This window comes from Phyllostomus hastatus, unplaced genomic scaffold (genome assembly GCF_019186645.2).
Source record: "Phyllostomus hastatus isolate PE091 unplaced genomic scaffold, TTU_PhHast_1.1 phas_scaffold_78, whole genome shotgun sequence".
Classification (NCBI taxonomy): Eukaryota; Metazoa; Chordata; class Mammalia; order Chiroptera; family Phyllostomidae; genus Phyllostomus; species Phyllostomus hastatus.
In genome coordinates, this window is record NW_025334041.1 from 87,365,485 (window position 1) to 87,380,998 (window position 15,514).

At 52.9% G+C, this 15,514-nt stretch overlaps 2 protein-coding genes across 5 annotated transcripts in view; both read right to left on the reverse strand.

Moving 5' to 3' along the window:
* Positions 1–9,636, reverse strand: part of SFXN5 (sideroflexin 5) — a 102,943-nt gene extending 93,307 nt beyond the window's left edge. The window contains exons 1-2 of one of the 3 annotated variants that reach the window (XM_045827625.1): positions 9,181–9,636; positions 3,301–3,369 (exon numbers count right to left, since the gene is read on the reverse strand). In XM_045827625.1, coding sequence (XP_045683581.1) covers positions 3,301–3,369; positions 9,181–9,282 — 171 coding nt within the window. In that variant the 5' untranslated portion in view covers positions 9,283–9,636. The remainder of the gene's footprint in view (positions 1–3,300; positions 3,370–9,180) is intronic. The other 2 variants (XM_045827624.1, XM_045827623.1) reach the window with 2 other exon arrangements.
* Positions 9,637–10,798: 1,162 nt separating this feature from the next.
* RAB11FIP5 (RAB11 family interacting protein 5) overlaps positions 10,799–15,514 on the reverse strand; it is a 35,858-nt gene continuing 31,142 nt past the window's right edge. For both annotated transcript variants that reach the window (XM_045827446.1, XM_045827447.1), the window contains exons 5-6: positions 13,245–13,434; positions 10,799–12,983 (exon numbers count right to left, since the gene is read on the reverse strand). In XM_045827446.1, coding sequence (XP_045683402.1) covers positions 12,780–12,983; positions 13,245–13,434 — 394 coding nt within the window. In that variant the 3' untranslated portion in view covers positions 10,799–12,779. The remainder of the gene's footprint in view (positions 12,984–13,244; positions 13,435–15,514) is intronic.

The window sequence follows — 15,514 nt, forward strand, 5'->3', positions numbered from 1 at the left end:
ACAACTTCCCAGGAATAATGCGGTGGGGGCAGCACTATGCTATGTCAGCAACCACCAAAGCACACAGGCACGGCCCAACTCAGAATGGCCCCGGCACTGGCCTGTCCGCTCACCCAGCTACCTGCTCTCCTTCCCACTCCTCTTCCTTTTTCTTCCTTCTCCCTTCCCTTTCTCTTAGGGTCAAAGCACAATTCCTCCCTCTGTCAAGTGGACCAGCCTCCCCTCCAAAGCCTTTCTCAAGACGCTCACAAAACAAAGGCAGCCTTCTTCCTAAGAGAAATCACAGCGAATTGAATTTCCTCCACCTCATTACACATACAAGAGTTGGAATCTTTTTAAAGCTTGGTCAGTTATAAATTGCAAACAAGTAGCTGCAAAACTCTCTCAACATGAGTCTCTCTGTTAATTCAGCTCCTGGCCCCTCAGAACCAGGTCACCAGATGGCTGAAGCTGCCCAGGACCTGTTCACCTCGGGAAACTCTGGTTTCCAGAGCCACCCCGTCACACCCTCCACTCAGCTCCCACCCTCACAGGCAAACAGACCAGTCCCACACTCACTACCAGGACACCGGCCAAGGGCCCTGGGAGAGAAACTGTGTTGTGTGGATAGGAACTGTGGTCTGTGAGCCCAGCAGAAGCAGGAGGCTGATCCTCCTGGCAGGGCCTCAGCCCATGGGGGAGGGACTCAGCTGAGAACCCTTTTCCTCTCGGTGCCTCTGATTTTCTCCTTCTGTTCATGTAGATGGCCTTGCTAAGCCCCCTGCCTGAGTGAGAACCAGTGAGGGCCTGAAGGCCCCTCTCAGGGCCCTTCCAGAGTTTTCAGGGACTGGCAGATCTGTGGGCAGATGCTTCCCAAAAAGCCAGCAGGCAATGCTGGAAACAGCCCCACCTGGGGTGTGTGTTGGCAGAGAGGGTAGTGCCAGGGGAAAGGTGAAGATTTTTCTGGGAAATTTATCATAGTCTTAGATGAAGGGAGGGAACATGTGAAGCCTGAAAAATATTCTAAAACTACTGTTGCATTGGTTTTATTTTCAAGTTAGTAAATAGTTCAGTTGCTTTGACACTTCAATTAATAGCAAAGTATGAGGCTTTTGTACTTTAATGGTATTTAGATCCAAATGGCTGAGTGAGGTATGGGAATATTGGGGCCTTTCAAAATACAAGAGTTGAAGAGGACATGGTGCAGGGGCAGGGCAGTAAAATGAAGTGGTCTGGGAGTGAGAAAGGGGTGGGCTGGAGGGGGGGTGGGAGGCCCTGGCACAGGCAGCAGGTCACCCCTAGCTGCCCATCCATCCCCAAAGCCCCTGCCAGCTGGTGGTAATCCGGGCAGCACCGAACACCTCCCACCTCCCTAGTCTCCCTCTGTCATCTCTCAGCACCTCAAAGTCCACCATTAGCACCTCTACCCTCTGAGTGCAGCACTGGCCTCTGCTGACCTTTCCATCAAGCAGGTGGCATTTATGTGGGGACTTATGTGACAACTGTATCTAGTTTTGCTCATTTTGAAACTTTCTAGAAAGACACATAATAAAGGCTAGGCAAGTAGTTTCTCTAGTTTAATGTTCTTCCAAATTTTTATGTGATCACATTGGCAGCCCCTTAGGAGAATCCAGTCAGAGCAGGGATGTAGGCGGCCTTGCCCTCAGGAGGCAGCGGCCCAGAGGGCCAGGTAGGGCCAGCCAGTAAAATGCCTGAGCCCTCCCTCGGCTGCTTATCCAATTACCACTGGGGAATCCCCCCTGGGGAATTTTTCCCCTTGTCAGATTAATTCCCACATTTCACATTACTGGGCTGCTCCCTCAGGCACAGTGGGGAGTGCGGTCTGCCCAGGTGCCCAGCAGGCCTTTTGCTTCTTTCCACCAAGGCCTTTCCCTCCCAGAGCTGATCAACTCTGGGCCAAAGCAGTGCTCAGCACAGGGGAGACGTGCAGGGAAGAGCTGTTCACTCAGAGAGCCCACTAACAGGCCCAGTGACTTGCCTCGGGGTTTGCAGCCCAGGGCAGGAACTCAGGCCCTCTGCCCACCAGGTAATCTTGAGAGAGTTCTCTGAACTCAGCTACCTGAGCAAGAAAGCAAATCAGCTAAGAATAAGGGTTCTGAAGACAAGCTTACCTGGGTTCATACCCTCGCTCCATCACTGGCCAGCACCGTGCACATGAGACTCAACTTGTCTGTTCCCTCATCTGTAAAATGCAGCTTGTAGTAGTATCTCCCTCACGGGTTCCTTGGAGTTCATCTGACGAGCTGATGCATTTAAATGCTTACAACACTGCCTTGCTCACAGTAAGTGCTTAATAAATCTTTGCTATTTTGAATGCATTCCTACACACATTTGTAAACACACACACAAAAGCTACAAGGACACACCTCTGGGGGTAGCTAAAGTAAACTTAATTCGTTTAGATTTGACAATACCAAATGTTGGTGAGGATGGAGAGCGACTGGAATATCAAGGATAGGAGTGTAAACTGTGGAGCCACGCCGGACAACAGCTCGTCGGTTTCCTGCGGAGCTCGACATACACTTACCACACTTACATGTGAGCCAGCGACCCCATTCCTAAACATTTACTCATAGAAATGAAAGCATACATCCACACAAAGACTGCTCATAGTGGTTTTATTTACAATGGCCAAAAACTGGAGACAGCCCAGGTGTTCATCAGCAAGTGGGTGGGCGCACAGATCTGGAATATCCTCTCGAAGGGACACTGCTCAGCCACCAGACGGGCTGCAGCACTGACACACGCAACGACACGGACGACTCTCAGAAGCATTATGCGAAGGAAATGTTGTGCTCCATTTATGTGACATTCTGGAAACAGCAAGACAGTAGGGACAGAAAGCAGGCGAGCGGTTGCCAGGGGCTGGGCACCCACTCGACTACCAGCGGGCATCAGAGAACATTTTAGGGTGACAGAAATGTTCCACATTGTTTTGCGTAGGTGACTTCATGTCTGAATGTGTTTGTCAAAAATTCATAGAATGGTTCTTATATAAAAGGAAAATTATACCTTAATTATCTATGAAAGGAACTGGGTAGGAAGAATGTATGAAGGATACTTTTTTGATCTACTTAAACACATCCATACTATTTAAACTTTTGTAAGGAGCATGTAATTTGGGAAGTTGGGAATAATTTTATTAAAGTTGGAAATGATGATGAGATATATCTACCTTGAAGGGACGTGGTGACATCCGAATGAAGTGAGATAATGTACACAAAGTATGCACCCAGGTCTTCTAAAGTGACAAGGTATAAAGGCCAAGGGGCCTCCACGACAGTGACAGCCAGGACTTACCTCAGTGACAAAGAGGGTGCGAGGGTCGATTATATCCAAGAAGTGCCTGAAGCGGCCATAGAAGGAGGTCTGGAGGAGGGGGTGGGAGAGGACAGGAGATCAGCCACTGTAGACCATCCTCCAGGCACTGGGGAGCTCCACCCCATACCTCACCCCAATTGTTGGGCCCTGTTCCCCAGTCCCCAGGACAACCCGCACGGCTGGTGAATACCAATGAGGCCTCACTGCCCGGTGACCCGAGGGCAGCTTTCCCAGTCTGAGGACTTTCTAACATCAATCCAGAAAGGCCATTAAGGCAATCAGCAACTATCCCAACTTCTCTTCAAGGTGCCTCCCATTTTTCCCTTTCCTCTGAATGCCGAGATCCACTCCAAGCTTTCCCATAGCTCCCCACCCACCACCACTAAGCACACAGGCTGCAGGGAGGCCTGGTCCCCTGCCCTGCCCCAGCCTTCCCTCACCACCACAGCCACCCTGCCTTGCTGAGGGCCTCTCGAGTGAAGGTCGGTGCCTCCCCAAGGTCCAGCTCCCCATAGGCAGGGCTCAAGCACCACAGAACTCTGCTCACTGCCCTCAGGCCCTCCTTCCCCCATAGCTCTGGAGCTGCTGTGAGGCCCGGGATGAGGAGCCAACTCCCCAGAAAAGGGTCACTGGAAAAGAAGAGCTTTGTGCAAAGCAGGCCACAGGCATTAGAACACAATGAAAGGAAACCGGGCAACCCTGCTGCTGGGCCCTCTGCCCTAGGGACAGAGCCAGCTTGGCAAAGCCAAGCTCAAGGGGAGGAGAGAGGGTGCCAAGCTAGGGGACAAAGGGAAAAGCTGCAAGTGCTGGGGGTTCATGCCTAAGGGACTCTGCCCCAGATACTCCCTGGGCCCTCACAGCTCCCCAAGCACTGGCTTTCACATAGTGGAGGAAACAGAAGCCTCCACACTCCCTCCCCTTGCTCACTAGAAAACCAGACCCCACAGCCCACTTCTGCTGCTTCTCCTTCCCGATAAAGACCCTGTAGGAGGCCCCGCATCACCTCAAAGCCCCCCTGCACACACCAGGCCCCGTGCTGCCTCCACCTCTGCTTACCATGGCACACCTTCTGGGGGTAGCCTCTCCACCTGCTACTTCCAGCCCTACTGAGGTGCTGCTGCCTTCCACAGAACAGATCAAGCCTCAGCACCATGCCTAACAAAAATTTGCTCCTCTAAACTTGAATAACTCAAATGACCTAAACCATGGTGCTCACACCGTTGTCCTGGCATAATTTCACCTCTAATAATTTAGTCTAAGAAAAGAATCAGAGACATTCAGAGGTTTGGCCAGAGGTATACCGTACACTGAGGGAGCTCGATGCTGCATTACTTGTAAAGGTGGATGGTGACTGAACACTATGTAGCCGTTTAAAATCATGTTTCGCACATTTATGACATGGAAAAAATGGTTATGATGGCATGAAGTGCATGTAAGGAGGATGATTCCAATTAATAGACAAGGAAATAAGTAGAGCCAAGATGGAGAGCAAATGGACAGTAAAGAGTCAGAATGACATCTAGATTCTGGTCCACTAAGTAAATCAGGGTTCACTTAGCCATTGAAAATAGAAAATAGAAAAATTGAAAATAGCCAATTCCAGGGCTGGGGCAGAGAAGGTACAGGACGAGACTGATGCATTTTGTTGCACCAAAAAGTAATGAAGTACCACCCCCCCCCCCGCCCAAAGATGGGGACATATTACAAGGACCAATGAGGGGCAGATGGACATTGTATGCCTTCGGCTGTGACACCTCAAGAAGTTCACAATATCTCAGCATTCTGAGATACAGCATTCTGGAAGGAACTTAATCATGAACATCAGACAACCCCCAATCGAGGAACGTCCCATTAAATAATTGGCCGTATTCATCAAATAGGTCTGTGTCATAAAGACAAAGGAAGACTGAGGAACTGGCCCACATTTTAGGAAACTAAAGAGACAACTAAATGCATTGAGCGACTCTGGATTGAATCTGGACGGGAAGGGGATGGGGAAATGATCATCTCAAGGATATTATTGAGACAATTGACAACAATGTGGGTCATACATTAATAAAAGTACTGCATCCACATTAAATGTCCTTAATCTAGTAACTCTACTGTGGTTATTTCTATAGACTAAATTTTTGTGGCACCTCCCCACACTCCCACCAACATTCAGAGATTAAATCCTAATGCCTGAGGCCATGGTACCTGAGGGGGGTGGGGGCGTTGGGAGGCGGTCGGACAGGAGGGCACAGCTCTCAGGAGTGGTGTTAGTGCCCTTACAGAAGAGAGCCCGGAGATGTTGGAGAATGTGATTTCTCAGTGAATATGAAGGCTTCTAGGACAACTTCTAGACGAGGCAGATCCTTGTGAGAAGCCCTGTTTGTGTTTTGTTTTGGGTTTTTTTGTAGCTGCTTTAATGCCTGTCCTCTCAGCCTGATGAATGGCAGGAAAGATTTCTACTTTCTCAGTCTAATTAATTTTTACTTTCTCAATAGTTTAAAATATATGGCCTTTTTCTCCCCTCTGCTCTTTACCCAATTCAGCCCCGCTCTTTACCCAATCAGACAGTCCGTGGATGTTTTTCCTTTCCTTTCCCTTTACCTGAAGAATGAGTCAGCCAAGTGATTCCTTCCAGCTCCTTTCACAAGAAAGGTGAGTCAGCTAATTCTCAGCAGAGACTGGGGCCTGCAGCACACACAGCCTTCCACACCGCCAGCACCCCATGGGCCTTGCAAGCAGCAGATGAGGGCAATAGTCTGGGAAAGAACCTACAGCCCGCCTGTACCCAGACCTCTAAATCACTGCGCTTAGGAACAAAATACTCACTGAACCTGTGGCCCAAAGGCTTTCTTGAAATTGTTCAAGAGAGTTGACAATAAGCAAACAAACAAACAAACAAACAAACATTGACTCTAGAGCCAGAATGCCTAGGGCGTAAGTTAATCTGTTTGTGTGCTGCAGTTTTCTCACTGACCATATAAGGGATAACTACCTGTCACAAAGGGTTGTTGTGAAAATTACATAAGTCAAGACACAAAAACGCTGGAACAATGCTTGGCTACCATCATCATCATCATCATCATCTTATGGGAGAAAGATGATCACAGACCAAAACCACAGAGGCAAGCTATCTGTCTCCACCCTCAGACACTGCTCAGTGCCCTGCTTCCCTGCCTTCCTGTGCTGGGAGATCCTGGAAGGATGAAAGGAGAAAGGGTCTGGGGCAACTCCAGGGAATAAGGAAAGACCCCGGCACCCACTCTTGCAAAAAGTGGTGAGACTCGCTGGGGACTGAGAGGATGTCTCTGGGAATGGACCCTGGACTATGAATCAATCAGGGTTCAGGGGGCTGAAAGCAGCCAATGTGGTGAAGAGAGGGTTTGAAGGGTGGGTGGGGGTTCCAGTCAAGGAAGAAGAGCTCAGCAGGGGTGGGTCTTATAGGCTTTGGGGGCCCCTTAAAAAGTGAGTTCTTTATTTCAGAAGTAGAGGAAGCCATTGGAGGGTGTTTAAGTTTGGGGGAGGCGGGGGGGCGGCGGCACTTAATCAGACCTGCATTGGGATTCTGCCACGAAGAAGAGAGAAGGTTGAAAATGGTAGTGGCAAGACCTGTTAGGAGGCTTCCATGGGGATTCAGGAGATAGACAATGGGGGCCTGATCTAGGATTCTAGCAGTGGAGACGGGTGTATTTGATTGTTGTTTAAGAGATGAGAACACTGGACCTCTGGTTGTATTTAGAAAGTGAGAGAGAGGAAGGGAAATATACATGGGACTCCAGGTTTTTTAGGAGTCAACTGGGTGGTAGGTTCTTGCTTGCACAGCTAGAAGCAATTGGTACGGAACAGGTTTGGGGGGTAAAGAGGAGTTCCTTAACAGGGATAAGTCACGTGGGCTGTACTTCATGCAGGTCACTATGCTGGAGGAAGGGCACTTCAAAAGCAAATACTGTTACTGCGTTCCAGAGCAGTGCCAAAAAGAGATACCAGCAATGGCTGCCGGAACAGAGTACTCTCAAATGTTTATTTATGGCTCCAGCAGTGTTCACAGCAAAGGGCTCAGTCCACTTGGAAGTTCCTGATAAATGTCTGTTTTGTGACTGAATGCCCCAGGACAGGTACCAGAGAAAATACATCCCACAGATCTTTATTCAACACATTACTATGTGTCTAGCCCCATGTCAGGGTTAAATGGAGACAACAGAAGGGCAAAAATCAGCCCTTTCACTCAAAAGGTGCACACAGGGGTTAAGGAGACCAAGTGGCCAAACAGAGACATATCAGAGGACCATAGGGCAGGCTGAGATAATCATCCCACTGGGAGTGGCCAAAGAGGTGGGCAGGAGGGAGTCAGTACCCTGGTCCCACTACTGGGTAATGTCACAGAGGAAGAAGGGAAGAGGTGGACCTAAGACCTGACCACTGCAGAGGGCCAGGAAAGGGGGACAGCCAAAGGAGGGGTCACTCAAGTGCAGGCAGCAGCACTCCTGGGAGTCTCGCCCTTGGTGGCACCCTACACTGGCAGGAAGACACCCGTGTTACCTTAGACACCTACATGCTGAGATGGTTTATTTTTTTTAAAGGAATTAAAATTCTATTTTAAAACAGTAGTGACATTTTCTCAGAAGGCTCAGGAACACAGGTCCTTAATTATCAGCGAAGCTCCGTGTACCACCTTGCTGGAACCAGTTTCTGTACCACCACCAAAAACAACAAAAACAAAAACCCCACCGCACGGACCTTTGTACATTTCCTTTCTCCCCACAGATTTTTCTGTCCACCTCCGCAGCCCCCACCCCAGTTTCACTCAGCAAAGTCTCTCTGCCCTTTTCCTAATAAAGCCCATTTCCTCGGTGCAACCGAGGTTCGAGGGAACCAGGGCCCGAGCAAATGCGGCTGCCCGAGCGGTGGGAACAGCCCCTCACAACCTTTAGCCTGGCTGCAGGTTCCATCCCTATCTCCGAGACCAAGAATGAGTTAGTGACGCCCTGCCGGGGGTCCCGGAAGAAAAGGACCACCGTCACGGTGCCCCAAAGAGCCTGAGAAGGTCGGACAGAGCCAAGCGTTTGGCAGAGCCTGGGCTCGGGTACGGAGACTCTGCCGAGGTCACAGGGAAGGAGGCTGGTGCACGCTCCCGGGGACATAGACCCTCCCAGCGGCCGCCTGCCCAGCAGATGACACAGCGTTTCCCCGCATCCACCCAGCTCTCCCTGCAAGTCCTCGCTCCATCCCAGGCAGAGAACCAGCCGGCTGACTCGCTGCGTCAGCGAATCACCCACTAAAGGGGACCGGAGTCAATAGGCCGCAAGCACACCTCGGCTCATGGCCCTGACCCGTCGCGTACAGCGGACCCAGTTAGTGTGGAAGGCTGGGAGCGTGACTGCGGGGCACAGGTGCTGCCCAGAGGCTCCTCCAGAAACTCGGAAAGACTATCAGTCTCCAGCCGGGGAAAAAGTCAGAAGGCATCTCGGCCGCAGCAACTTCTCATCCAGGGCATACTCGAACTTTCCGCCCTGAGTGGGCAGCTGCACAGACCAAAGCGCCCCTGCAGAAACCGCTGGGACCCGTGGCCGCAACCCCGGGCCGCGGCGGTAACGGCCAATCACAGAGCACCTCCGGAGGGAAAGGCTGGAGGGCGCGGGCAGCCGCGGAGCGACGGCGCCGAAGGCCAATAGGGAGCCAAAGTGGGAGTCCTCGCCTACCCTGCTGACCAATGAAAAAGGAGCAGCTGTGGCCGAGGTCCCGATGCCGCGGCTGCAGGCTTCTGGGTGGCCGAGGGTCGGAGACCCTAGGGCTAGAGAGGATTTTTGAAGAGGAGTTCGCTCGTCCTCCATGTGTCACCCGCTGACCCTCAGACCACAACCCGGTCCTCACCTGCTGGAAGCGGGGTTTGCCCAACTGGAAAGGAGGTGCATCGCTCGAGGTGCTAGCGGCACTTGCCGCTGCTGCCGATGCTGTAGTCGCGGTATCCGCCATGGCCACTGACGCCCGCAATCTCCGGCCCTTTTAAAATGTCCCTCCTCGGCCCCCGCCACAGCTACCTCTTCCGATTGGCCACAAGCAACCGCAGCGAACAGGAGGCGCAAGGCGTTGTGGGGAGTGTAGTTTTCCTTGTCACGATGCTCCACACCTCTAGACTGCAGAGTTGCACCGACGCAGACCTGGATTTGGTTCCCAGGCTGCCAGTTTTGCAGTCCAGAAAAACTGTGTTATGTACGACTTTTAAGATCTGGACTAAGAGAGTCATAGAGTACCCCCCTCGCTGGTTATGGTTACCTGCCCCTAGGAGTTTGAGTTGCTGCGGTGAACTTCGCTCCCAGAGGTGCAGCCCGGAAGAGCCCAAGCGGGTACAGCCCAGGATCAGATGGCCAATTCCAGGCAGAGGAGGGTTAATCTCCAAAGGCTTTCTACAGGAAGTTGCACTGCAGAATATTCATGCAGTTTCTTCTTTTCCACTCTGCCTCTCCTTGTGCTCTACAGCCATACTGACAGTTCCTGAAATATGCTGTGCTTTCCCGGCCCCTGACCTGCAAACATTTTGTACTCAGAAAACTTTTTATCTTCACCCGATGCTAGCTCCCTTTATAGCCTCAGCCTAAACATTTTGTTTCCCAATCCATCGCCCTACTTTCACAAAAACCCACTACATGCTCCTATAGCACCCAGAAGTTTTGCAGCCCTTGTGTTTATAGTTATGGTTTTGAGTATGTCTTTCCTACTGTAAGGTCCATAGGGCAGGAGTTGTAACTTCTTGATTCACTGCTAAGCCCGCAGTGGGTGGGGGGGGGGCGGGGCGGGAGCGCTGTTTAGGAACTTTAGCAGCCTCCACTTTCTTTTGCCAAGGATTCCTAGGCAGACAGAAAACTGGGAGTGGAGTTCAGTGGGGTTTATCAAGCACTACACAGGCTTTAGGGAGAGTACTGCAGAATGTAGGGCAACACACCAGCAGGGATAATGGACACGCTGGGGGAAGAAGGGGGGAGCTACCTGTTTCATACAAGAGGGCAGTAGAAATATTTGGTTTTGACCCTAGGGAATACTACTTTGGGTCTCCTTAGTCTTGTGGTGAGGTGCACAGTTGTCTCTTGCCTGCCTGGCATTTTCTGAACAATGCATGGTCTGTAGCAGTAAGTTCTTCCTCATCCTCCAATGGCTGAAACACAAGAAAACAGACTTTCTCTAAAGCTAGAGAGAGACTCTAGCTAGCCATGAACCATTTGTACCTTCTGTTTGTATCTTACCTTTTCCTACTAGACTAAGTGGCTTGAGAGTAGGAATCAAGTCTTCTATCCTCTATACTCCCCACAGTACTCAGTATTATGTGGTGTCCTGGGAGTGAGAAAAGACTGAGTCCTGGCCACCACTGGGCAGTAGTGTGCCCCTGCCCTGATGTTAGGACAGGGACAGTGTCATCCAAGAGTCCATCACCTGCCTTTTCCACCAGGAAGCATGCTGCACATACTGATCAAACCAGAAACACAGCAAAGCCACCTGCAGTCTGTGAACTTTTTATTCTTTGTAAAGTGCTTGAAACATGAAGAACAAGCTCTTTATAAACAGGAGTTACAACTAGGAAGACAAACAGCAAAGCAGAACTGTGCCCGCTCCCTGCCCATCCCACCTGCAGCACTCTTCCAACTCGTGGCCAGGAGCAAAAACACCCAGCCAGAACCTTGGGCTTCAACTCCAAACTCTTCTAAAGACATCCCTGACCTGGGTGTTCTGGAGGCCCATAATCAAGGATGAGTGGAAGGTCAGTGTCAGGGCTGGGACTGAATAGAGGACAGAGGGACACCTAATAGAGGAGTGACCCCATTCCCCCAGATGAGATACCCATCCAACCCCCAATGATGTCCAAAACACATGACCAAAGTCCTAGATACCTGTGGACAATTTCCTCAGCTTTGATGAGTATTTCTTAAGGTAGATAATGTTACGGGGGCTTTCCCCCATATGTGGGGCTCCGGTGCTTCATCCTGGCAGAAGACATCCCTCCCAGAGCCAATCTCCTTCCCAGGCTTTCTGAGTGATCCCAGAGAGTGACCCCACAAGCTCATGAAAAAGAGACGATCCCAGAGGAGGTCTCACCTCACCCCACAACTTTGCCACGGCAGGGTGCCCCAAACCACCAAAAGTCCCCAACAGATGCCGTGGAGAAACCTGCTGTTTTTCTGCAAGCAACCCAGGGCTGGGTCAAAGGACAGATACTCCGTTTCAAAGTGCACTGCAGCCAAGCCAATCAGGGCCATGGGGCAGAAGGGGCAGGCTGGGACAGCAGGTGGTGGATGGATGGGAGGACAACAAAGGCTTTTCCCTAAGTATAGGCAGAGTGGGACCTCCCACTTCTAGAATGTTGTTTTTTTCCCCTCCCTCAAGCCTTCCCCTCAATTGGTACTGAGGGAGTAAGAGAAGACAGCAGGTAGGTTTAGGGAGCAGCAGCTTGGCCAGACCCTTAGCTGAGATTAACTCTAGGGGAGGGCAGAGCACACAGCAGGGCTGCCCCATCCTCCATTTCTGTTTCTAGGGTCCTGCCAGAGGGAGCCACCTGCACTCAACAGGGAAGGAGGCGGGCACTAAACAGGGGGCTGGGTCTACAATCAGAGGCTCATGACCCCACCCGCAAAAGGCACATTTTAATCAGTTTCCCAAAGTTCAAACCCTGTAGCAGCAGAGTTTTGACATCTGAACAGGCAACAAGAACCAGGATGGAGGCTTGATCCTCAAACATAAACCCAAAGCCCCAAAGCCTGGAGGGGCCCACACAGGTAGGTGAGGAGGTAGTCTCCCCACACCTGCCCCAGCTCTCCACACATGCACACATGACACTCACAGAAAGGTCAGAAGAGGAGCGCATGGAGTGGTCTAGAGAATGCACATCATCTCCCTCCATCCACACTGCATTTGCTCCACAAATAGCTGGAGACAGAGAGACTCAGGACACCGCAGACATGACGCTAGACCAGACAGTCTCCTTGCTCTCCGGGATGTGAGGCTGAAGAGTAGGTGCCTGGTTACCCATAACTCACAGACATGGGCAGCTTCGTCCCTGCCACAGCCCTATAATACTAGGAGCCCTCCAGGAGCTGGAGAGAGATTTAGAGGACAAGGCTTTAGCTGGGGAAGAAATGGCTGACCATCCCTGTGGGGTAATAAAGTATGTCCCAGATACCTCATCAAATTGCAGCTCACCCCCGCTCCTTCTCTAAATTCTTTCCAATTTCTGGAGCTCCCTAAAGCTAAAGGATATGAAAATAGGTGGGTAAGATCCACCTCCAGTGGGAGTCCAAAGGCCCTCCTTCCAGCAGCCCCAGCTGAGGCAGGAGGGAGGGGGAGCAAGGGGCGACAGCAGAGGACAGACTGCACCCTGCACCCCGGTGAGGGTGAGCTCAGCAGGAGTAGGGAGGGTGTGAGCCCTGTTTGAGCAGTGGGTCCATGCCAACTCTCCCAGAGCGGCGGGGGGCGGTTGAAGAGGGCTACTTGGGGGGGTCAGGGGGGATCTGCAGCAGTGTGGGCGAGGTCTCCATGATCCGCACCAGCAGCCGGTCAATGTAGCTCTCCAGCTCCTGCACATGCTCGTCCCGCTGGCTCAGCTCCCGCTCCCGCTGCAGGAGCAGGCTGATGAGCTCGTCGTGGGTCAGATGGTAGTACTTGGCCGACTGGTCCAGCACACTGGAATCCTGAGGTCAGATGGAACAAAAGTGAGCAGGACACCCGCAGGCCTGCCTGCCCGCCTGCCCTCCAACACCCCAGTCTCCTGGAGCTGCCTCTGTGTCCAATGCCAGAGGCAACCTAATGGCTTCAGGGCCCTGGGTGTGAGACCAGGTCTGCTCCTTGCTCCACCCTGCCCAGCACCCTGTTTCTGACCTCAGGACACCTGATCTCTCTCCACAGCACCACACATCTGGTCTGATCTCCCGTGGCATCCTGCTAGGCCTCACCTTCAGCCTCTTGGTGTCCACAGTCTGGCTAATCTGGGAGGCCAGAGCCACAGGCTGAATGCTGCCAGATGTCACTGTCTTGAGCTTCTCCAGCCCACTGCTCAGGGCTGTGCTCAGACTGGAGCGGGGCTGCTTCCTGTCGGGGCTGCCCTCCGCAGGGGCAGCACTGAGGGGCTTCACAGGGTGGGGACTGTGGAGACAGATGGGAGATGCGTTATGGGGTGAGGTGGGAAGCATAGAAAAAGGTGGGGCCACAGGTCTGCTGGACAGAGAAGGTGGCTGGCCCCATGTAGCCAAGCCTCAGGGCAGCTGTTGCCAGCATTCCTCAGCACCCCACCACCAACCCCTCCTCCGTCACTCCCTCAGAGGACCTCACCCCTTCACAGGGACAGCAGATGCCTCCCACAGACTCCTCTGCACCTATACCCCGTCTTTGCCAGAGCCACTCCTGTCACCCATCTTCCTTCCCTCCCCTTCTCAACCTCTCTCTGGTTGAGGTGGGTGACCAACCCTCCCAGTTTCCCAATTTCCCCAGAACTGTGGGGATTCCCAGGACATGGGACTTTCAGTGCTAAACCCAGGAAAGAGCTGGGCAAACTGGGACACTTGGTTGCCCACCCCTCCCCACTGGTTGCTTCCCCTCAGCATTTACACTGACCCGAGAAAAACACTCCTGTAACCTTGTGTCTGCCTGGCCACTGCCCTCAGTCATCCCCACAGCGTCCCCCTTCCCACGCAGCCTCTCCAGAGCACAAGGACCCCATTCTGTCCCTGTGAGTTCTCACCTTCACTGACTGCTGCACCCACAGGACAGGATGTCAGCCCCCTCCAGCCCATCCCAAGGGCCCCCGCTGAGGCCATTCCTTGCCTTCCTGACCTCTCTGTGGGACTGACTCTTGGACCACTCCTTCCTTCAGGCTGCTCCCCCTGCCGGTTTTCCCCCAAGCCTTCCTCTGGTTTCCCAACTTCTAATGGCCTCTCTCAGCCTTAACTGAGAGTCTGCGTGGGGTTCTCTCCCCTTCACCTCCTCACAGCGATCTCTAGCCCAGACCCTTGACCTGAGCTCCAGACCCATGCAGATAGTTCAGGCTGGCTTACTCCACTTGGGGTCCATCCCAGGCATGTCACCCTCCACGCCTGCTCTTCCCTGCGTCCCCCTACACTTCAGCAGGGAAACTGGCTCTCTCTCACCTTTGGGCTCTTACAAAAACTGTTCTTCCATCTGGAATGCTGCCCCTTTGCCTGTGGGCCTGCTAACTTCCACTCAAGTTTCAGTTATGCAAGGCTACTTCCTCCAGGAAACCTTCCTGATGCTCCCAGGCTGACTAGGGGTGACCCTCCTCTGGGATCCGCCGGCAACCCAAAGGTTCCTCAGGAGAGGGCCATGGACTCAGGCTCACAGGCGGGAAAGGGGGGCAGAGAGCCCAGGCGGGGGCAGGCAGTAGGGAAAAGAACGTATCTCAGTCTGTCCTTCCGCCCTGGGAGTCCCTGCTCAGGAAGGGGGTGTGACAGCAGCTCTGCTACCACCTGAAGCCTGTGCTGGGCTGGGGGTGGGGGCCTGGAGGGGGGCACCAGGGAGGCATACAGACACCTGAAGGAGGGCCAGAAGTTCTGGGGTCCCCTTCTGATGGCCCCCTGCTTCTGAATGACCCTGGACTGTGGAGCTCTCATGGACTCCATGACCCCATCTGAGAAGGAAGGACAGCTTCATATGCCCCATCCACTTCATGATGTAAGGAACATGCCAAGTACAGACATGAAGTCAACTCTGAGAGAATAAAACTTCTTAGCAGTGGTGAGTGTAATTAGAAGTGCTGCTGGACTACAGCAGGGCCAGCTGAGGACTCTGGGGAGCTGTGACCGCCTCCTCTCCCACACCCCTGGGGGTGGCCTCACCACCTCGCCTGCATCAGCAGACGGGGCAACCCAGACCGCCTCCCAGCCCCTCTCATCCACCCACCTGACCCCCGGGCCTTCCTTTCAGGGTTCACTGCTGTCTTCCCCACTGGACTGGAACCCCTTGGAAATACAGGGGGGCGGCCTCTTTCGCCCTGCCAAGTGTCTGACACACAGCAGGTGCTCGGTGAGTGTGGAGGGCTGGACGCAGGAGCAAGGGGCTGGGGCTCACGGAGCCAGGGCAGGAGCCTCTCCTGCCCCCCCCGCCCCCTCACTCCAGGTGCTCCGCTCATCAGAGGCAGCAGCCACCTCTGCTCCCCTCAGTTCTTCACTCAGCCTCTTGGAGGGCTGCACCCCTCTGGACTTTGCTGCCC